The 24,535-nt window shown below is 44.1% G+C and overlaps 1 protein-coding gene across 1 annotated transcript; it reads right to left on the minus strand.

Annotated features, from left to right (window-relative positions):
• Window positions 1-234: 234 nt before the first annotated feature.
• On the minus strand, window positions 235-13,642 carry LOC123446988 (probable transcriptional regulatory protein At2g25830). The gene is made up of 7 exons (XM_045123541.1): window positions 13,428-13,642; window positions 13,224-13,339; window positions 12,826-12,887; window positions 2,505-2,661; window positions 1,892-2,172; window positions 1,491-1,611; window positions 235-785 (listed from the first exon to the last, which is right to left on the minus strand). The coding sequence occupies exons 1-7, from the start codon at window positions 13,522-13,524 to the stop codon at window positions 693-695; spliced, it is 927 nt and encodes a 308-aa protein (XP_044979476.1). The 5' UTR covers window positions 13,525-13,642; the 3' UTR covers window positions 235-692.
• Between the last annotated feature and the right edge of the window lie 10,893 nt (window positions 13,643-24,535).

Consider the following 24,535-nt stretch of genomic DNA (forward strand, 5'->3'; position numbering starts at 1 on the left):
AGATATGCCAACCAGGGGCTCTCCTGAGCTCATAGATGGTGCTTCCGCCATATCCACCGTCCACCATGGACCCTGGAAGTTGTTCAGAGGAAGTTGTCGCTGGCGACGGAGCAAAGCATGGATACAACATATTGCCAAACCATGACATAACACAAGACTACCAAGGATTACTACTACCCTACACAAGGAAGATCCGATCACCTCCCACAGCCATCACCAGACACAAACTGAATGTGAACGGAAAATCTGGTAGGATGCCCATATACTTTTTTTGCTTCCGTCGAGAAACCCACGCACGCACGGACCAGTTGTACTTGTATTGCTTACAATCACATTACACGACGCGGTTACAACATTCGTTATACGAGCAGCGTGTAGCAACTCACTGAGACTAGCGAGACGTGAAGAGATCAAGGGACACCAAACGTAAGGTAAAACTCTCAGTACGAGATGGTAGGAAAAGTACCCCCCCCCCTGCCCGCCCAAAATAAAAAAGGAAAAATGCCGAGTTCGGCAGTTTTCATTCTGGATACTTGAAGCTGATGGTGTTTAAGGGTGCACACTTTGTAATCGGCGCAAACAGTGCTGATAAGAAATCCGTAATGGACGCGAAGTTGTAAACAAGCCCTGCACAAATGTAGTCATCGAGTAGCGTCTTGAGAGTTGAGAGAGCCTGCGGGTTCCAAATTGACTCACTTTTGGTCTGTGTAGACAGCATCAACGTCATCCAATTCAAGCAACTTACATACGAGGTCCTTGTTTAGTTCCATGGCCTCGTCATCCACCTGTGATAAAAAGGTGAAAATGGGTATTGTCATATCTATTTCCATATATATAGTCGTTCAGTACATGGAAAGAGTCCGTAAAAGGAGATCTAAAGGATTGGAGCATCACCAAAGAACTAGTCATGGATAGGGGTGCGTGGAAGCTTGCTATCCATGTGCCAGAACCATGAGTTGATCGCGAGATTTTATGGGTTTCACCTCTAGCCTACCCCAACTTGTTTGGGACTAAAGGCTTTGTTGTTGTTGTTGTTGTATAGCCGTTGAGTACATGACAATCCAATGTTGCTAATATGGATAGCATGATGCAACGATCTATGAGTTGCTTTCAGGCATGTTCTATCTCGCTCGGGTATGCTATACTGAAACTTGACTGGACGATAAGGTAAACCTAAAGTGTCAAGTCCTAATTTTATCACATCCTACCAAAGTACCAATGACTGGATCAACTCATGAAGATGCAGTAGTCCTGTTTCCTACGTAATTCGTCTGATATTTAACCGAAAACTAATTCAAGTAACATCAATGAGACAGCAGCTGCACCATTTGGAGCTTGGCAGCACACAAGGTACATCATAAATAAACCACCCAACTCAGCGATAATATCAATTGGATAGAAGATTAAGCTTTCACAGACACATGTGGTAGCATGTGTTCATTAATTTTCAACTCGTACAAACTTGACCACAACAAAAGGAAATCAAATACCTCAATCGGATTGAGAGGCAGCAGTTCATAACCGTTATCCGTTTCAAATTTCAGTCCTTCCTCTTGTAGCTTTGATAGCACAACAGGATAGTTTTCAGATGTAGTAACTATCTTGTAAAACCTGGAAGGAAAGAGAGCAATTGTAAGAGCTGTATGTACTCTGAAGAGACAGCTATGGCTAATTCCTAAATGTAGTGAATTGGAAACAAAAGCACCAGGAATATCACATGCAGGTCTCTGACTTTAAGCATAACCTCTCTGCATGCATGCAGTATTTTATGGAAGCGAGAACAGCACAATATCTAACTTGTGTTAATTTACCACCTGTAAGATACTATGAAAATGAAGATCAAATCCACTGGATCGGAGCGTAACATTTCTAGTTGAAATCAGTGGGGTACCTCTCTAGAACCTCCTCTTCAGAGTCATCTTCATCATCAAAATTTGGTTCAATAACATCATCGGCACCAGCATCCAAAGCAACAGACAGTAGTTGGTCCTTATCGGCATCTGTAACTTTTATGTTAACCACTCGAGCTTGTCTGAATCTGAATGTAACAGACCCAGGATCAGCCAATTTTGCTCCACAGTCTTTTACAACATTTCTAATATCCGCAATAGATCTTGTAATTTTGTCTGTAAGGACCTCAACGACCATACCTACTCCACCAAAACCATAGACCTGTTGAAATGTTTCAGGCACTTAAAACTTTCACAAGATACAAAATATGACCTTCAAACTTATTAACTCCTGAACACAATTTACGTCATATCTTGTAATACTATTGCCTACCAACCTCATATATTCATTTATTTGGAAAGAAAACTGTAGGAGTGACTCCTACATACAATTAGGGACCCAAATTTGCGTCCATGAGGATTTAAACCTAGGTGGTAGGGTTGTACATCCATTTCCCCAACCAGATGAGATAGCCACACTTTCTACCAATATCATATTACTGCCAAATGAGAACCTGGTAAGGTCCACAGTAAACTAGTGATAGAGAATTCTACCTCATAAATTTTTTCTGTGTAAGTATCCTGACCCTTTTCTGAAGCTCTTTTGATATTACGCTCAACAACTTCCTTGGGGACATCAAGCTCTCTTACTTTCTCTAGTAGCGCTGCTAAAGCTGTGTTGGATGAAGGACTTGGGCCACCCTTCTTGATGCTGCATGATATCCATATGAATATATAAGGAGCTGAAATAATTAAAATATTTGAACTAAAACCACGACAAGAATTATGGAATGGAGGGAATATATTAGAGTAAAATGCATCATAGGTCCTATAACTATTCCAAGTGTGTCACTTTAGCCCTACAACTTTCAAATTGCACATTTGGGTCCCAAAACTATTTCGAGTCGTTCACTGCAGGTCCTATGGTTGCCCGAGCAGCGTTGACTGCCCGACATGTCGTCTGGACCGGTGCCACATCGACCAGAGGGGCCTACCAGGCTAAGCAGTGAAGCACATATTTGCAGGAAAGCCCTTAGAATCTCAGCTTGTCTCATTCTCAGACCCTCCATCTCTCTTCCACGATCGAAGCTCTCGGAGGAGTGATATGGTCGCGACCGGCGGCGGACGCGCTTGATGCCCGGCGATTGGAGGCGCAGGACGGGAGTCAGGGATGCTAATCCGACCGCGGGGCTGGTCCGGTGGCTCCATCGCAGCGGCTTCCCAACACCCCTCCTCCGGAGTACGGTAAGAACCATAACCCCAATCCCTCTCTTTAGCTTAGAGATTTCGACAGAGTAGCATGATTTGGGCATTATAGCTTAGATATTGTGTCGATTCAGTCTGAATGTACGTACTGAAATCTATTTCAAAAGAGCTACTGCTGTATGTATGGTGATTTGGGCATCTTCCTGTAAGTATGGCGATTTGGGCATCTTCCCGTGCGTATGGCGATTTGGGCATCATTGCTCGTACTGTACATAATCCCTGCTGTAACTGAAGCCTTATTATGTACAGTGGTCTCTTTTTTCGCATTATAAGCTCGTCCTGTACACCTATAGTAGCATTTGAAATTGTACTGCTGATGTATATATGTACTAGTGGTGATGCAAAAGAAAAAGAATCATATCAAAGAATATAATTAACTGAGGTGCTTAATGCTCTCAGTAGAGATTAATCATGGTGGGTTTTTTCTCGGCTTTGGAACAAACAAGAAATACATGGATTGCAAAACATATTTCTTTGATCATTGTGAGGTTGAAACCTGGTCGCCACTGTGGATTAAAGATTTTGTGCAGCAGCTTGGTTATGATCCAAGTAAAGTGCAGTGTCTCTGGTTACTTCGTGGCATGAATTTGGATAATGGACTGAGAATTATTGATAGAGATGCAGATTGTCTTAGTATGACTGCTATTGTGCTAAAGTTCAAGCATTTCAGGTTGTACATGGATCATGGTGATGTTTATAGTGAGCTGAATATGGATGACATATGCATAATTGACTCACCTACAATGCCTGATATCATGAGTCCTGTGAAGCCACAAGAAAGAGGTGCAAAGAGCTATGTTAGGAGTAGTCCTAGGATCAAGAGCAAGGCACAAAAAGGTAGACTAAATATGTCCACTAGTCAAGAGAACATTAGACAGAGACCCAAAGGGAGAAATATAGAGCAAGTGCAGGAAAACAATGACAGCGATAGTGGTAGTGATAGTAATTGTAGTTATGAAGATTGGGCTGACTCAGACAATGACTTTGACAATGGTGATGATAATCTGTTTGAGGAGTGGGTTGATGACTTCAATAAGGATGTCAGAGCAAAGAAAAATAAAAGCAGTACAGTACAAGAGGGATAGTGACTAACTGACTATGACACTGATGAGCTAGAACTGCCAGCTTCAGAAAATGAGGAAAATGAATCAGAACATGAGGTTGTTATGTAAAAAGGAAAGAAGAAGGTGAAGCTCAGGTCTTTCAAGCCAGACGACATGAAAGCACCAACATTCAAATTGGGTATGAAGTTCCCTACCGCAGCTGATCTTAGAAGGGCAATTCGAGAGTACGCTATTCAGAATAGAGTTGCAATCAAGTATGCAAAGAATGATAAACAAAGAATTAGGGCACACTGCTCCAATGACTGTCCATGGTATTTATTCGCGGCACCTGACAGCAAAACCACAAGTTTTGTGGTGAAAACTTATGTGGGGGATCACATCTGCAGTAAAGAATGGGAGGTTCATGGATTCACATCAAGATATCTAGCAGGCAAGTATTTGGAGAACTTCAGGGCAGACAAAAAGATGACATTGATGAATTTTGCAAGATTGGTGCAGAAGGACTACGACATGATCCCTACAAGGAGCAAACTAGCAAGACCAAGAAGGATAGCAATAAAGCAGATTCATGGAGATGAAGAGAAACAATGCTCGTTGGGACTATGCACAAGATATCAGAATGTCCAACCCTGGGAGTAGCATGTTTATCAAACTCAAAGATGGCAGATTCTACCAATGTTACATGTCATTAGATGCTTGTAAAAGAGGCTTTTTAGCTGGATGCAGGCCTGTTATTTGTGTTGATGGGTGCCATCTTAAAACAAAATAAGGCAGACAATTGTTGACTGCTGTAGGGATTGATCCAAACAAATTTATTTTCCCCATTACTATGGCTGTAGTCAAAGTGGAGGACACACCAACATGGAAGTGGTTTCTACAGACTTTGAAAGATGATCTATGTTAGGAATATGCAACTTGTATTCCCATGAGGCCATAGGCCAGTATATATACATGTACAGGTGATGGACTATATGCAGGAAACCCCTTATATATCGGGATAAATACAAAAGGGTACATGACTTATATTATAACTCTAACACCCCCCCCCCCTCAAACTCATGATGGATGAACAACACTAAGTTTGGAGAGATAAAAGCCATGTTGTGCTCTAGTCTGGGCCTTCGTCAGGAAATCCGCCAACTGTAACTCGGAAGGCGCATACTGAAGAGCAATGACCTGATCCTGCACACCAGCGCGCACATAGAAAGCATCACCACCAATATGCTTGGTGAGCTCATGCTTCACAGGATCGCGCGCAATGCTAATAGCACCTGTACTGTCAGATAAGAGCAGAGTCGGTGTAGTGATAGAAACACCAAAATCCTGAAGTAACCACCGTAACCAAGTCACCTCTGCCGTCAAAAGAGCCATCGCTCGCAACTCAGCCTCTGCACTCGAACAGGAAACTGCAATCTGTTTCTTCGTCTTCCAGGCAATGAGAGAACCACCAAGAAAAACACAGTAAGCAGAAAGTGAACGGCGATATGAAGGATCACTAGCTCATGTAGCATCCAAATAGGCCTGAAGTTGTAAAGAACTGGAGCGAGGAAAGAATAGACGATGAGAGATCGTGCCCCGAAGATATCGGAGAACACGGAGGAAATGACTATAGTGAACCGAGGTGGGAGCGGAGACGAACTGACTCAGAATATGAACCGGATAAGAGATATTCGGACGAGTGACAGCTAGATAGACAAGACTGCCAACAAGATGACGATAACGCGTCGGGTTAGGCAGAGGATCACCATCAGTAGCACGAAGGTGAACATTGAGCTCCATAGGAGTCTCAACAATGCGCTCGTCAGTAAGAGCAGCACGAGCAAGAAGATCCTGGATATACTTTTCTTGGGATATAAAAAAGCCATCAGAGGTAGAAGAGACTTCAATCCCAAGAAAGTAGCGAAGAGGTCCAAGATCAGACATAAGAAACTGCTCACTAAGACGGGCCTTTACAAAGGCAATATACTCGGGGTCATCCCCGGTGATGATCATGTCATAAACATAGAGAAGAAGAAGAGTCCGACCACGAGGAGAAAGGTGAACAAACAATGCTGGATCATGAGCACTCGCTGAAAACCAGCGTCAGTCACCACACAGGCAAAACGCTCAAACCAGGCACGAGGGGCTTGCTTAAGGCCATAGAGAGAGCGACGAAGACGACATACCATGCCATCAGGAACAAAATACCCAGGTGGTGGTTGCATGTATACCTCCTCACGCAGCTCACCATTAAGAAAGACATTCTTAACATCAAGTTGAGATATAGACCAGTGGCGTGCAGAGGCCACGGCAAGAAGTGTACAAACAGTGGTCATATGGGACACAGGAGCAAAAGTCTCGTCATAATAACGACCATGCTCCTGCTGAAAACCACGAGCCACAAGACGAGCTTTGTGACGCTCAAGAGAACCATCGGAGCGAGTCTTAACCTTGTAGACCCACTTCAAGTGATGGGACGGACTCCGGGAGGAAGGGAAACAAGATCCCACGTACCAGTGCGTTCAAGAGCAGCAATCTCCTCTGCCATCGCAAACTGCCATTCAGGATGGACAACAGCCTCACGATAGGAAGTCGGCTCAAGAACAGCAGCACCAACGGTGGGAAATCCAAGGCGATCAACAGGCGGACGAGGGCGAGAACGCAAGGCATAGGGAGGCTGAGATGAGGATGATGACACATCCGCAGAGGCATCCACAGAGGCATCCACATGACGTGAACGACGAGTGTAACACTGAGGAAAAGATGGAACAATGCAAGGGGGGATCGCCAAGGTAGAATCGGGGGGGTGAAGACGTAGAAGTCACCTGAGATGAAGGTGCAGAATCCGGTGACATGCCAGGAGAGGAAACCGTGGGAGATGGTGGTAGCAAATCAACAAGAGGTGGAGAAGCAGAGGGAGCGGAACGAATAGGCAAAGGCTCAAAGGGGGTTAGAGGTGTATCAGGAAAAGTGAGGAAAGAGATATCCTCCACTGAAAAGGTCGAGGAAGATGGGCGTGGGTAGAAGGGACGAGACTCGTCAAAAGTCACATCCCGAGAGATACGCATCCGACGACCGATAGGATCCCAACAACGATAGCCCTTATGCTCATCACTGTAGCCTAAGAAGACACACTCAACAGACTGAGCGGTCAGTTTGGTGCGTTCGCGAGGGGCAAGAAGAACATAGCAAACACAACCAAACAGGCGAAGCATCGAATAATCAGGAGAACAATCAAAAAGACGCTCAAAAGGAACACCACCTTGTAGAGCAGTAGAAGGTTGTAGATTGATGAGATAGGTGGAGGTGGAGACGGCCTCAGCCCAGAAATGAGGCGGGAGAGAGGCAGCAATCATCATCGCACGAGCTGTCTCAAGAAGGTGACGATGCTTGCGCTCGGCTACACCATTCTGAGCATGAGCACCGGGACAAGAGAACTGAGCAAGTCTACCCTGCTCAACGAGAAATCCACACAATATCTTGGAGATATACTCTCCAGCAGAGTCAGCACGGAACACACAAATAGGCGTAGAGAACTGAGTGTGAACCATGGCAGCAAAACGCTTATAGATAGATAATACCTCACTACGAGAAGACATAAAATAGATCCACGTGTATCGAGAGAAATCATCTATAAAGATAATATAGTAGTGATGGCCTCCCTTCGAGGAAAAGGGAGCTGGACCCCAAACATCCGAGTGGACAAGGTCAAAAGGACGCTGAGACACAGTCTCGCTATGAGGATAAGGTAACTGAACCTGTTTACCAAGCCGGCAGCCCTGACAGTCTAACGACACACCACCGGAGACGGATCCAAGAAGACCACGTCGAACTAAGGATGAGAGACGGGAGCCACATAAATGACCCAGACGATGATGCCACTCTTGAAAAGAGCTGGTGGACAAGGCAACAGAGGAGGAGAGACTGGCTGCGGTGGCAGCGGACGGAAGGTGAAGCCAGTCAAGCTCCCAGAGGCCCTAAGAGTCACGGCGCCGGGGGGCAGCACCAAGAAGAGCACCAGTGTGACGGTCCAGAACTGAACATGAGTCAAAGTCAAGGATGACCCGACAATGAGAGTCAACAATCTGGCCACCAGAAAGGAGCTGCATGGTAAGCCGAGGAACATGAGCAACATCGGGAACATGAAAAGATGAAGTGCTAAGAGTGCCTCCGCCAGTAACCGGGAGAGAAGTGCCATCAGCAGTAAGAACATGAACAGGAGAATCAAGAGGTCGAGTAGATGACAGAGTGGATGAATCAGGAGTCATATGAAAAGATGCTCCAGTATCAAGAACCCACGGAGATGTACCTGCGTGTGTAGAAGGTGGTCTCACAATGCCAGAAGAGTCCGTAGCAGAACCAACAGAACCTGTCGATGAAGAAACAACAGATGGAGCTAGCAGACATTGAAATCGTCCAATCTCCTGCTCAGTCAGGGACGCAACTGAAGATGTCGATGTAGACACACCCGACAACGGAGAGTCGAAGGCAAGCAGCAGGGCGCAAAGTCGCGCAATCTCGTCCTCGGTGAAGTACACAGCTGAAGTAGGCGGCGTAATGGCACGAGGAGAGAAGCAACCACCACCACCTGTGGAAGCCGCTAAATATGGCGGTGTAGCATGTCTAGTATCGTCGGCAAAGACCGGTGGAGAAGACGAGGCCGTGTGCAGACAGGCACCAAGCACCAAGGGAAGACGCGGGGACGAAGAGCAGTCCATGGAGTCATAGGCACCAGGACAACCGGTGAAAGTCGCGAGAAGTGTCGGGGAAGAGCGACATGCACCGATGAAAGTCGCGAGAGGAGTCGGTGTAGAGCGACAATCACCATATGTAGAGCTCGCAGGAGCAACAGAAGAACTACCAACACTACCAACAGGAGTCACGGGAAGCAAGGGACTGCAACGTTGCGTGCTGGTGTAGACCATTTTATTTTTATTTATTTATTTTTGGAAACCGACGGGAGTCAGCAGCAGAAGAACTATCCGCGTCAGCAACGGATCTGGGGGCTGAACCGCGTCAGCAGCGGATCAGGGGGCTGCGGGATGAGCAGCCCCGATCCAGCGCGGACGTGGTCGAGATCCGGCGACGGGGCGGCGAGATCAGGCGTTCGAACAGCACCTGCGGCAGCGGCGGCGGCGGGATGGGGCGGCGGCGGCGGGATGGGGCGACGGTGGGGCGGCGATGTCGGCTGCAGAAGACCTGCGGGCCTACAGGAGAGGTAGCAGGTGTTGATCGGCGAGATCCAGCAGTAGGAGGATTCGATCCGCCAGCGCTGGCGTTGACGCGAGCGGGACGGGGAGCAGCGGCCTCGATCCCGGCCAGGAGTGGGACGAGCTCGAGCAGGACAGGTAACTGCGAGCGGGACGAGCTCGAGCGAGACCGGGAGCTGCGAGCGGGACGAGGAGATCGGCGGCTGCGATCGGGGTGGAGGAGATCGGCGGCTGCGATCGAGAACAGGAGATCGAGGCCGGCGGCTGCGATCGGGATCAATCGCACGAGTTGCAGCGTGCAAAAAATTGACCTAGCTCTAATACCATGTTAGGAATATGCAACTTGTATTCCGATGAGGCCACAGGCCAGTATATATACATGTACAGGTGATGGACTATATGCAGGAAACCCCTTATATATCGGGATAAATACAAAAGGGTACATGACTTATATTATAACTCTAACAATCTGCACATAGTGAACACGGCACCTTGGACAGTGATGAGTGATAGGCAAAAAGGACTAATAAATGCCGTTACTGCTCTATTCCCTCATGCACAACACAGTTTTGTGGGAGGCACCTTTATCAAAATTTTGCAAAGAAGTGCAAGGGCAAGAACCTGAAGAACAAGTTATGGGCAATTGCAAGGTCCTTCAATGAAATTGACTGGAGAAAAAACATGGATGACATGAAGGAATTAAATCTGGAAGCTTATGAGTACTTAGAAGCAATTGAACCAAGTTCCTGGTGCAGGGCTTTTTTCCTAGAATTACCAAAGTGTGACATGCTACTAAACAATAATTGTAAGGTCTTTAATAAGTAAGAACCCGTTTGGAAACTCTCCCATCACAAAACTCCCTCCGCGCCGGAGAGAAAACAAGGAGCCCGGTTTCAGCCACTCCTTAAAATTACCCTGGCGCTCCCTCCACTCCGGGAGCCGCTGTTGTGGAGCGGAGAGGATCCGGACAGGTCCTAAGTTTCCTATTGCTTTTCCATTCTAATAATTGTGAGATCTTTAATATGTGGTTTGTATTTACATTATGAACTGATTTGTTTCTTATCAATGAAGGTGGATACTTGATGCTAGAGAGCTGCCTGTCATGAGCATGTTCAAAAAAATCAAAAATCTATTGTCGACCAGGTTTTATAGCAAGAACAAGGAAAGTGAAGAATGGTCTGGAACAATTTGTCCTAAGATCAGAAAGATACTTGATAAATTCGGAAATGGCTAATAGTTGCCAGGCATTGCCTTCTGGCAAAGGCATCTTGGGATTCAGAGGTGAGTACAAGGTTGACATAAACAAATACACATGTTCATGCAGAGCTTGGCAGCTAACAGGCATATCATGTAGACATGGCATCTCTTGTCTCAGAGATGAAAGAATCAAAGCAGAGAATGTTGTCTCTCCATGCTATAGTATTGCAGCATTCAAGAAAGTATATGGTGAAGTTATTATGCCTTGGAGACCCAGGAGAGTGGGAAAAGATGAATGCTGCTCCAGTCCTGCCACCATTATATGAAAAGCATGTTGGGAGGGCTAGCAAAAAAAGAAAGAAGAATCCTGTAGAGACTGATGAAGGAAAGTTGAGCAAGCATGGTGCAGTTTCTCATTGCAGTATTTGTAGGTCAGGTGATACAAAAGAACTTGCCCTGAAAAAGGTAGACAGGAGCAGCAGGATGAGGCAAGGCAAGGGGAGCAACGAGAGGCAGGGCAAGGACAAAACTCAATTCCAAGGCAAATTGCAAAAAAGACAAAATTACCAGTGAAGAGAAGGATTATTTCAACTGATCAGGTAACCATTACTAGATAATTTCTATTATGTTACTTCTAGTCAGTTAGTTGCTAACTTAAATCCAAAACTACTCTGGAATCAAAGACCACATCTTCTGCAAGTGTGGTTGGATCTAATGTGATACAAGTGTGCGAGTGCCAAGTAGAACATGTCTGTGCTGGACATACTGATGCAATCTGTAAGTTCTTTTCAACTTTTGTTAATCTCATGGAAACTCACCTATTCCAAAAGACCAAAGCTGATGTAATACATGTTTTCCCATTTACAGTTACAACCATCCCAAGAATCCCAGGCACCAAGACCTCTTCCTGACAATCAATTTCTTGCAAGCCAAATAGAGGATCTGCCAATGACAAAACAGACCACAGGTATAATCCATGTACCGCCAAAGAAGAAAAGGAAGGAGAAGATCAGGGAGAAGAAGAATGTTATTCCTAGGAAAAAGAAATTGAAGATGAAGTGGATATGCCTTCTATTGTACAGAACTTGGTTTCGTTTTGGACAGGGTTTGGTTTATTTTGGAGAGATAGAGATGGCTAGGGCCTTCTCAATTGAAGGCTTTATTTTGGACAGAGTTACTACTTATGTAATGTGGTACTGCATCATGCAGAGTGCAACCCAGTACCACATTACATAGTTGCAAGCTTTAGTGTGTATCTATGTTTGTGTAAGAGCACTCTTTATGTAATGATGATATGCTGTGCTACTTCCTGGAATTGTGGCAATCCTCATCTATATATTTGTCTGTTAAGTTGCAACATCATTTCTCTCTTCTATGATTGCCCAGATCATGTCTCATTTATCATTTGTAATGTCAGAAGAGGGTGTGAAATATATATATTCATTTGTCATTTGTCTAAACAAATTCTCTCAGTCAATTACCATCCGGTTTGCTAGATCATTTGCCACGCCGGCTTGTTCCTTCTGCATCTTGCTGCCGTCAAGCTTGTTCCAGACATGGCAGCGGCAGCGGATAGCAGAACTGATGAAAGACAGATGAGATTGCAGAGAGGAGGGCTCCGGCTGGAGAGAGCTAAGAATTTAATGGACCAAATTGCAAAATGTCTCAACCGCCACGCGCCCTGGGTCATTGTGGTGCTGGTCCAGGTGACACGTCAGCCAACAATCACTATTCGGGCAATCAAAATAGTTTTGGGACCCAAATCTGTACTTTGATGGTTATAGGACTAGTGTGACACACCTTGAATAGTTATAGGACCTATGATGCATTTTACTGAATATATTATAATGCCTGATCTTGTCATGCCATTTCGAATATACTTTTAAGATTTTAGGGTCGATAGGATATGAAAGCTAATCTTTAAGGGCTAATAACATTCAATGGGTAATATAGAGGTAATGACCAATCACAGAAGACAATGGCAATATGCCCTAACAAGTTATCCACAAATAAAACACATTATGCTACTCAATAAGGACATATTAGTAGACATATTGGCAAAATATAGGCAAATTCGTGGATTGAAAAAAAAAATAGGCTACGACAAATGTATTTTTAGGCAAAAGTGCAATACAAGCTCACAGGGACTGCAACACCTACGCAGCAACGATTTCTTTTCCGATTTTGCTGTTGCGCTTCATCTTTTTCAAATTCTGAGCACCCTGAGCCAAAGAAACAGCTGGTATAAGAATATGCATTAAGAGGCTAAAGATAACTACACTTTTTTGTGTGAGAAAAGATAACTACATTTAGCTAGCAAGCATCGAATGTTGTTCCTGTCAATCTGTCCTTGTGCAATGCACAATGAACATGACAATTAGCATTAGAGCTAAGTCAGAGAAAACTAAAACATGACACTCTTTTGTAGAGTACAACACGGGCGCACACGGTATACCCACTTCCGTAGAAGCTAGAGACAAGCAAAATGTGCACAGCGAGTTGGCCCTGAATCCGAACTACTGCGACATGATGCAAAGAGCGTGCCAAGAGCAGGTCACCTTCCTCCCGGCGATCTTGCAGGAGCGCCGCCCCATACAGAGAGGCTGGAACGTCCAAATCCTCCGCCTAGACACGTGCCCCTGGAACAAGCTGGCGCCACAGGCAGAGCCATTCCCTGACGGCACCCAAAAACATGGTCAGAAAGGCCGAACTCGAGGGGACTGGATCGGACGAGGGAAGCAGAGCTTGGGTCGGCGGGTTACTGTGGAGAAGGGAGGCGCTTCTGAGAGCGGATGCGGAGGAGGACAGAGACGAGGCCCTGTGGAGGAGCGCGCCCAGAGCCCGCGCGGCGGACGCCATGATGGTAGCGGCCGCGGCAGCAGCGGAGTGGAGAGCGCGCGGCTGGTGCTCGACGGATTGCCGCCCCGGGCAGCGGCTGGGTGGGAGGAGCTGGGCAGGGAGCGAGACTGGGGTTCGGGGATTGGAACGCCAGGGTTCAGATTTGCCCCTGACCAAACGGGCCGGGCTAAACAGGCCGACCCGCGAGCCCGCCGGCACGGCCTGTCATGGATCAGGCACGGCACGACTTAACCCGACTCGCACGCGGCACGTCTCGGGTCGTGTTTGGGCCTAGAGGCTGGATACGCGGGCCGGCGCGGCACGGCCCGTTTATTTTTTATACATATTTTTAGAAAAAAATTAATATATATATACATAATATATAGTTCAATAGGCCCAAAAATAAGCCCATGAGGTTAAAAATATACGACACAGCGTGCTAATCGTGCCAACATGCCGGCCCGTTTAATAACCGGGTCATACCTGGGCCTGTAGGCGCAGCCCACGGGCTGGCACGGCACGGCCTGATTAGTAAACGTGTCGGTGTGGGTCGTGTCGTGCCGGCCCATTTGATCAGGTATCTCTGAGTCGTCGTATCAACCTTCGGGCTTCGGAAGTTCTTTCCCCCTTTTTGCTTTGAGACACGGGCCCAATGTTTGTCCAAGAAGCAATGTAATCTCATCATTCTCTCTCTCTTTTTTTGCAAAAAGGACCGCAGATAATATTAAAAGCAAGTAGTGGTACAACACACCCCATAAGATAAGGAAATTACAACAAACAACTTGGGGAACCAATCTAGAAACATCGTCGACACGGAATGATGGCACGCCGCCGCCGTCGTCGCCATCGCTCCCTCCCGGAGCCGATGATAACCTTGGTCATGCGCACGAACTATTGACGACGGGAAGCCACCATCCTCGGCCCCATCAGGGCCAGCACGTTGGAGAAGAACTAGACCGGTGGAGCGCCACCACTTGTGACAGCTTGAAGAGCGACGAGCACGTCGAGGCGCCCATACCGGCGATAACTAACAAATCCGAGTCCACAAACCACACCTACACCTGCACAATCTTCCAAGTTTGACGGCGACGCCACGAGGGCCTCCACCGTGACGAAGGGGAAGTTGGAAGAACAAAAGGCCCTGCAACACTCACTCCTTCATCTTACCGATGTCACCCGACAAGCCACACCACCCGCCCGCCCCAGCAGATTGATGGGGAAACAACAGTCCACGCTCCTCACCAACACCGAAGCCGGCGATGAGATGGAGACACAACTAGAGAACCCTTATTCGACACGCCGTCGCCACCTCCATCAAGCCGGTTGCGCGCGCAACTCTACCCCTACTAACCCTATATACACCAACCGAGCATAGATCCGGGGTCCCTACCCCACCCACTACCGACGATGAGCGGAAGATGTAGGGGCCCACGGGCTCGCTGGCGGGATCAGGTGGAAAAGGGAGCGCTCCCTTTCGCCTCCTCGGTCGCTAGAGAGAAGGGGGAAGGAAAACCGCCACGTTTGGATGCACACATCTCATCATTCTCTTCTGATTCTATGAAATCCAAACCGTTTCAAATATGCTTTGTAGTGAAGTTTCACAAATTATGTTGATATACCGGAAATTATAAATATCTTCCACATATGATCATCTTGAGATATGTAGAGAGAAGACGTACTACATAACCGGTGGTGTCCCACCTACGCGTTTGGCGATGGAGGGCGGTGCTGATACTTGTGATATGTGTTGGATTTTTCTTAAAGGAGGAAGGGATGATGCAACACAATATAGATAAGTATTTTCCTAAGTGAAAACCAAGGTTATCAAATCAAGAGGAGTGTCACACAACCCCCGTCTTCAGCGTCCACGCACAAAAGAGCAAACGCTTGCAAACTACGCAGGCAACAATCCCCTTGGACTCGTTACTTGCAAGGAAATTAGTAGTGTAGATGATAGTTGAATAAATATGAAGTGGGAAATAAATAAAAAGTAAATAAGAATAGCAAGGAAATAATAGAATTTGTAAATATATAAGGGACATAGTGTTCTCTAGTGGCATATCTCTTGAAGAAGGCATGCGTTGGGTAAATAAATTACTGTTGGGTAATTGATCGAAAGGCGCATAGTTATTTGTTTGAGATTACATTGCTTCTTGGACAAACAAAGGGACAAATGTTGTGGTGTAAACAAATTATTTATGTGTACGTCGATACGGGGTACGGCAATTTCTAGAAACAGCAATACGGCGATAATGTAAGCATATATAAATAATAATAAAATGATATGTAATAAAAAATAACATAATAAATGTGTGAGATATGAGATCAAAATATTGTTCCATTGGTTATCTAATTGTTTTCATGTCTCCTTGATTCTCATTTTAAATATCTCACTGTCATCAATGAGATAACACGACCATGGAGTGCCCCAAATTCAATTTAAGTTGTAATACTTATTAACACGATAACATAAAATCAACAAATCTTTTAAAGCTAAGAACTTGAGATTGACAAATGAGGCGGTGTTATTCTTCTTCCAACGTTTTAAAAGTTTTTTCTGTATAACGATATAGAAAGTACAATCTTCATTGAGCTCCTTGTTCTCATAACCATAAATATATAGAAACTCTCACCTATAAACATGACGATAATTAAAATCAGCAAGCAATACATATCAATAATGCTCAAATGATGATGAAGAAAGCTAAAAGATGCCATGATGTATACTTGTATCTTCTTCCCTAGCAATACGAGGTAGCAGCAATATCAACAAATATTTTTACGGCAAAAAAATTAACAAACAGCCAGCCAACAACATCAACAAATAATTTTATTCAACAAGCAACATCCTTAGCGAGCACTTTTATCTAACTATTACGAGTATTTAACCAAAAACTATCACAATTCACGCAAACGTGTCCAGAGACTACCACTATACGATTTTGTGCGAAAAACTATCACTTTCAGCCTAATGAGTGACAAAAAAACTACCAAAATGTGTAACTGTCCGTTTTAGCGGTTTTAATCATTTTCCTGACTTTCCGGACCCGCATTTCATAGCGGGAGAAGGAGGAGGAGGATTAGCGAGAAGCTGGTGCGGCGCGGCGGGCGGCCATGGACGACACCTTCAAGTCGTTGTCCATGGACTTGTAAGTGCATCTAGTGCCCCTTAGTGATTTTGGTGGTTTGAAGACTTATAGGTTAAGTATTTAATGTGTTTATGAGTGTACACAGGATCTATAAGTCACTCAGGAGTTTGAGATATTTGATGAATATCAACCCCTAAAAATGTATATCTTCGGTTGAAGAAATTGGTCTGAAGCTGAACAATTGAATCGCGAAGAATCTGCGATGAAATTGATATTCCTCTTGAAGATACTGAAATTGAGAAATTCGGTGTGTCCTGAAGAAAATCATCTTGAAGACTCTGAAGCATGAAGATTTACTCTTTCTGTTTTATTTTCTTCACACTTGAGTAATAGGAACACCGTACTGTTAAAGGGGGTCGAAGTTACACTTTGGAATGAAATTCCTCATGATGCTCAACCCAATCCCAATCCTACCAAAAGTCTCAAGTGAGGAATACGAGTGACATGAGGACTCTCACAGTTGAGGGTCCCGACCGTTTCGATAGCCACGCCACATCATTGGTCTTATCCACACCAACGGTCATATTATTTAAGGGCATTAGTATCAAATCATGTCGGGATGCTCCCAGGCTATAAATAGCCGCCCCACAACCATTTGCTGGTTGGCTGCTCCGCTAGAAAACTGACACTTGTCATAAGAGCAACCCAATTCCTCAGAGTCTTCGAGAGTAACTCATCAGTGATGAAATACCCCATACACCGAAACCACAAACCAAACCTAGTGATTGAGCATCACTGAAGAAGTTGTTCCTGTGTGGAACTGAAGCCTTTTACCTTTGAGGACTGTGCATCCTCCAGACGGTTAGGCGTCATGGTCTAGAGCAATCCAGTAGTCGATTGTGGATCGTCGGGTGATCAAGTTTGTGAGGGTTTGGAAGTCTGCCCTGAATACTTACCACGAGTGTTGGGCGAGGACTGTGTGTTCTTAGCCCAAGGAGAACACGGTAGGGACTGTGTGTCCCGGGACTGCGTGTCCTTTGGTTTCAATACCAAGCCGCTCCGAACCAGACGTACGACTGTCACAGCAGTTGGAACTGGGTCATCAACTACTGTCTTCGCTGTGAAACGGGTTCTAATTCCTCAACTCTTTACTTTCCTCAGTTTACGTGTTGATGACTTTCATTGTTACTGTTTGAAGAATTTGCTGAAGACTTTCTCTGGAATTCCTCAACCCCAAATTCTTCACGCTAGTTAATCCTCATATGTTTTCTGCGTGCCTACTCACTGTGCAATCTGTTTTCACATTCCTCACACTGAAAACTACTATTGTGAAACTTTGCATTTCTGATCCTTTACTGTTTCCGCTGTAAGTTAGTCATCGGTGAGGAATTTCCTCGGTGATGAAATTCTAAAAATCTCCTATTCACCCCCCCCCCCTCTAGTCGATATGACGCACTTTCAATTGGTATCAGAGTTAGGTACTCCCTTGTTCTATGTGATTTTGGTTTAACCACCTGGAGTTTTAGTTATGTCGACTGCATGCATGTTTAAGGTTACTGCAGCATGTCCTACTTTCGAAGGAAAGAACTTTCCCTTCTGAAAGAACAAGACGCAAATGCATCTACAAGCTATTGACAATGATCTCTGGTATATTGTGGAACATGGCGTCCCCATCATCTCTGCTAGTGTCTCTGCTGCTGATGTGAAGAAATTCAAACAACTTGATTCTCAAGCGAAGAATATCATATGTGGCCATCTGAGCCCAGGCCAGTTTGGAAGAGTGAGTGCTTTGGGCTCTGCAACACTTATCTAGAAGAGACTGTGCAAAGTAAATGAAGGAGTATCAACCCAGCGTGACTCTCGTGTTGATATTCTTCGCAATCTCTTCAATCGCTTCAAGAGGCACGACAATGAAAGCTGCCAAGATACCTTTGATCGCCTCACTGACATATCAAATAAACTGCAAGCACTGGGAGCTCGAGACATTACTGATCACGAAGTTGTGAAGAAACTGCTAAGATCTTTGGATTCTTCATTTGATACTTTAGTCCTGATGATTCAAGAAAGGCCATACTACAAGATGCTTGATCGAGCTGATATACTCGAAAGACTCAATACTCATGAATTCCAGCTAGAAGAAAAGAAAGATCTATATGGACCAAGCTATTCTAGACCACGTGCACTGAAGGCTAGAGCAATTTCCTCATCTGAAGAAGAAGATTCGGATGATAACATTGGTGACCCTGAAGAATTTGGACAGGAGCTTGCAATGCTCGTGAGGAAATTCCACAGGTTTACACGACGTGGCCAGTTCGGTAAATCTTCAAGAAGAGACATGAGGAAATCAGAATCTTCGTCTGAGGACTACAAGAAAAGAACCAGCCACAAATGCAAGAAATCAAGTCATTACATTGCTGACTGTCCCCGTTGGGGAAAGGAATCAAAGAAGAAGAAATACAAGGACGACAATTCTGATGACTCGAAGAAGAAGAAGAAATCTTCAAAATCCTCATCTTCAAAGCCCTCATCACACAAGAAGACTAGTTTCAGAAAGGCTCGGGCACTTATTGACAAGGAAATGGATTCCGAGGCAGAATCAGAGGAATGTGATGAAGAAGAGGGTTCTGATGAAGACTCAGAATCCGGACAGGCTAGTCTTGCACTGGCAACCACTTTCGTCAGCAAGTCAATCTTCAACCTCGAAGAAGATTATCACATCATCCACACTGATGACTATGCTGATGACTTCGCTCCAACCTATTGCTTCATGGCAAAAGGTTCAAAGGTACCGAATGATGCTTCCTCCTCTGATTCAAGTGACTGTGAACCTGATGATTATAAAAAACCTAGTTACAGTAAACTTGCTATCATTGCCACTAAACAACAAACTGTCCTGGAAAAGCTTCAGAAACTGCTAGATAGAAGTGATGATCCGTTGAATGATGAAATGAATCTTACCCAGATCCTCACTGAAGATGTGAAAAGTCTTTAGTCTAGATTTGATAATCTTCAAGATCATTATGATACACTCCTCGCTGATCATGAGAGACTTTCCTATGAATTTCTTCAAAGGAAGCTTGATCTAGAGAAGCTGAGGATTTCTCATGATGATCTTCGTATGAAAAATGATTCATTACTAGCTCAACAGATCAGCGCTGCTCAAGCTGAATTCATTTCTCCATGTCTTAAATGCATTGAACGCGAAACTGCTAATTCTTCACCAGAATCATCAAATGCTTCTATTGCTACAAATTCTTCAACTGCACCTGTAGTGTCTATTTCCTCACTTGAGAAAAACACAAATGTTACTGATGAAAATGCAGGGTTGAAGGAATTGTATCTGACACGCATATACAAAAGCCTCAAATGACATCAAACCCTTTGTGATGTGCTCAAAAAGCAGTTCTTGAACATGAACCCGGGGAAAGAAGGAATTGCCTTTGAGAGAAAATTAAATGTTGATGGATCTTATTGGAAACCTGAGTAGTATCCCAAAACCTCATGGGTTGCTGCTACTCGGCCTCCGTTTGATCCATCCAATCTAACTGGCTTTTCATGTGAATTATCCTATTCCTCAGATGAATGATTTGACTCCAACTATAAACTGTTCAAAAATCAATCTGGTGAAATATTTGCTCGATATGTTGGAACTAACTGCAGGAATGGTCCTCCCTTGAGGAAAATCTGGGTCCCAAAAGTTGTCTTGAAAATCTTCAGGTGAATGTCCTCATGACACCACCGATGAAGAATCTGAACCCCAGATCAAATTCCTCAGTAGGACCAAAGTCTTCAAGAGGATCAAAATCCTTAACTGGTCAAAATTATGCTCGTACCTATGCTAATGTGTCTAACATGCAGGGAAACTACAAGGAATATGAATATGAGCGTTACTCTTCAAATCATTATGTTCATAAATCCTCAAACCAGTTCTGTGCATATTCATATGAGTACTTTAACCCCCCTACTGTTGAGAGAAGTGCATTAGCTTCAATGCCACCTTTCTCATATGGTGCTCGCAGGATGATGAATGCTTTACCATCCCTTCAGATGTGGGTGGTGAAGAAATCGAACTAATCACTTCTGCAGGTCAAGTCTCCAAATGAAAATCATCATCTGAAGAATTTGCTGGAGACCTGAGGAAATGCTTGATAGGACACAAGCTAATATTGATGAAATAGAAATATTTCACACGTCCTTATAATTCTGTTGTGATGAAATTCTTATCTGATGAAATTGATATCATATTCTTCAAATCTGAAGCATATGAGATGGTAAGTTGTACTAATTCATCTGCATGATGATAAACCCAAGAATACTGAGTGGGTTCTTGATAGTGGCTGCACACATCACATGACTGGTGATAAAAGCTTGCTGATGAATATGCCACTAACTCCATCACCTCTGAAGCAAATCACATATGCTCACAAAGGTAAAAGCAAGGTATTGGGACTTGGCAAAGTGGCTATTTCCAAGGATAGACATATGGACAAAGTGATGCTAGTTGAATCCCTTGGTTTTAACCTCATGTCAATCTCGATGCTTTGTGATCTTGATATGATTGTTACCTTTGGTAGATATAAATGTGTAGTCATCATGGAATCTGACAGATCCAAAGTCTTCGAAGGTGTAAGAAGAGTGGATTTGTACATTGTTGATTTCTCTAGAGGTCCTCAACCAGCCACTCGCATAGTAGCAAAAACCTCAGAAGGATGGCTGTGGCACCGAAGACTAGGTCATGCAGGCATGAGGAATTTGCACACGCTCGCAAAAAATAAGCATGTCATCGGCATTGAATCAATCAAATTCCTCAAGGACCATCTCTGCGGTGCATTTGAATCTAGGAAAATGACCAGATTCAAGCATCCCTCGAAGACTATCATGACCACTACACGTCCATTCGAATTGCTTCATATGGATTTATTTGGCCCTACTCACTATGCCACACTAACCAATGCAGCATCTTTATATGGCTTCGTCATAGTTGATGATTATTCCAGATATACATGGGTGCATATCATAGTATAGAAAACTGAAGTGCAGGAAATCTTCAAACGATTTTCTTCAAGGGCCTCGACGAACTTTGGCATCAAGATCAAACATATTAGGAGTTATAATGGAACAGAGTTCAAAAACACTGGTCTTGATGATTATCTTGATGAACTTGGTATTACTCACGAATTATCCGCTCTTTATACTCCTCAGCAGAACGGTGTCGTCGAAAGGAAGAACATGACTCTGGTTGAAATGGCAAGAACGATGCTTGAAGAATATCAGACTCCTCGTCGCTTCTGGCCTGAAGCAATCAACACTGCATGCCATATCATAAACAGGGTATATCTTCACAAATTCCTCAAGAAAACCTCATATGAACTCCTCACTGATAAGAAACCCAATGTAAGTTATTTTAAAGTCTTCGGTGCAAAATGTTGGATTAGAGATCCTCACCATAGCTCAAAATTTGCACCTAGGGCACATGAGGGTTTTATGCTTGGTTATGGAAAGGACTCGCACACCTACAGAGTCTTCAACAACTATCACAACAAAGTTGTTGAGACTGTAGATGTGGGTTCGATGAAACTAATGGCTCGCAAAGAGAGCAATTGCCTTCTGATCCAGATAAGTTGTCTCCTGATGAAGCAATAAAGCTCAAACCTACTAAAGACATTTTTCCCATTGAGGAAGTTGATGAAGAAACGATCCCCATCACTGATGAAATCAAGAAGATGCTCCTGAGGAAATTGCACCAGAACCACTTCCTCAGCCCAGACGAAATCCTCAACCAACTCATACGTCGATTGCAAATGAAGTAGAACTTGACAAAATCCTCAACGACATCAACGCGCCAGGTCCTCACACTCGCTCAAAAGCTTCACACTTAGTTAACTTTTCACGCCCAAGATGCGACCCTATCCTCAATTTGGCACGAAGGCCTCGTCAGGGATAGAAGCGCATCTCGTCGTGTCGCAAGAATGGATATCGTTACAATACATGTACTGAAAAGAGGAGATATATATACAGAGTTGGCTTACACTCGCCACAAGCTACATCAGAGTCACATCAGTACATTACATAATCATCAAGAGTAAGAGCAGGGTCCGACTACGGACGAAAACAAACGACAAAAGAAGAACGACGTCCATCCTTGCTATCCCAGGCTGCCGGCCTGGAACCCATCCTATCTTGTTATTTATTCCTCTCTTTTCTATCCGGAGCGTTGAAGTTATCTCAGTAGTTCTTGTTTCCAATCTTTTCAATTATTTCGAGGTGCTAACCTCATCTAGTTCTCTTCATACCGGTGCAATATCTCTCTTTCTAGCAATCCTTTTCTACGGTGGCTTCTTTGAGTGGGCCCATAACCCACAGGTTTTCCCAGGATCTTGTCTGGCTCATGTAGTCATGCGGAGATCTTTAATTCTTTTCAACTATGACGTAAGTATGAATTTCATCAGTCATATTCCTTCTTCAAGATCTATTGGAATTAATTCTCACATTGGCTCAACCTTGCATTCTTCATTATTCCGGAGTGTCTCATTATCCTTGGTCCTGTTTCTCGTCATCATTCTCAGCTTGCAAATTCGAAGGAGTGTTCCTCGTAAATCTTGGTCCATTCTCTTCATGATTCATCGTTTCAGCCTTCTGGCATTGTCTTGAATTATTCCCAATCATGAGTATCCCTTTATTGCTATCCGGTGCAGTTCTGAGTTGTTATCTTTCTCGATCCTCCGAAGGCCATCATTTTAGAAGACTTCTTCGTTCTCAGCTTGCAGCTTTGTTCTCTAATTCTTCTCAATTGTTGTCTCTTCATTCGTCTCTCAATTATTCTGGTGACTTGTTCTAGTTTTTTCTCTCAGGTGGCTCATGATCTCTTCGTCCTCATGTATCTCCATTATTTCGTGGTGTTCCCATTTATTTGTGAATTCTCACCGGTGCTTCCTTCAATCATGCCTCAAGTGCTGCTTATCTCTCTATCTCTTCAAGTCTCTTTCAAGAATAATAAGTTGTATGCTAGATTCGTTGTTTGTCATCAATTTAATTTGATGAAGGATGAGCATAACAATAATTCTTATTATTGTCCTTCCTTCTTCCAAGAGATTTCAATTCTTCTTCCGGAGTAGCTCATGGTTTCAATTCTTTTCTCGTGTTCTTATCTTTCTTTTCCGGAGTTCTAAGTTTTCTCAAGTATCTCTTCGTGAAGCTTCATCGAAGTCTTTGCAAGGCTTCAATCTTATTCTTTCATCCTTCTTATCTTTGCATCATCCTTTTGATACGGAGGCTCGTCATGGTGGTTCTTCAAGATTGTGATTCATTCTCAAGCGTTCTTCAACATTCCTGTTGGAGTACCTCAAGTGTTCTTTCTCTTGCATTTCCAATGCGTTTGTTCTTCCTTTATCCTTTGAGGCGGTATTATAGCATTCTTGTTAGTGTAGGAGCCTCGAAGAGTTTTCCTTTCAAGAATAAGATAATTAAATCCACCAATTCTATGATCATGAGATATTTCAACCCATGATTTTTTCATTGTGCTATCTTGGTTTGGATTTCAACTAAAGCTTTTCCTATGGATTGCTGCTTTCATGGTTCTTGTCATTAATCCAAGTTCACAATGTACCCTCTTGGGGTAAGAAATTGTTCATATCTTGTTTCTCCCAAGCTATCCTTGTTTCTTTTAGTGGTTCGTTGTCACCTCATATTGGTTGAGATGATTTTCATAAGCCCGCTACTGTCTTGTTCCTTTCGTTGTTGGTTTTCCAACTACTCTATCAATTCTCTATCCGGAGGCTCTTCAATTCTATTGTGATGATAGTTGGCATTCTTTCTTCATTCTCTTCTTCCGCTTGAGCTAGTTCATATTCTCTTGTTCCGGAGGCATTGTGATGTTGCTCTTTTGGGTCTATTATGTTGTTCTATCAAGTTCATGGTGTTCCCTTGGTCTATTTACTTGTTTT

This window comes from Hordeum vulgare, chromosome 1H (genome assembly GCF_904849725.1).
Source record: "Hordeum vulgare subsp. vulgare chromosome 1H, MorexV3_pseudomolecules_assembly, whole genome shotgun sequence".
Lineage (NCBI taxonomy): Eukaryota > Viridiplantae > Streptophyta > Magnoliopsida > Poales > Poaceae > Hordeum > Hordeum vulgare.

Coding starts and splice junctions, on each gene's coding strand:
- LOC123446988 (XM_045123541.1), bottom strand. CDS start 13,524: ATGGCGTCCGCCGCGCGGGCTCTGGGCGCGCTCCTCCACAGGGCCTCG. Junction 2,662..12,825: donor GGAAAAGAAATCGTTGCTGC/GTAGGTGTTGCA, acceptor GATATCATGCAG/CATCAAGAAGGGTGGCCCAA. Junction 2,173..2,504: donor ACACAGAAAAAATTTATGAG/GTAGAATTCTCT, acceptor ACATTTCAACAG/GTCTATGGTTTTGGTGGAGT.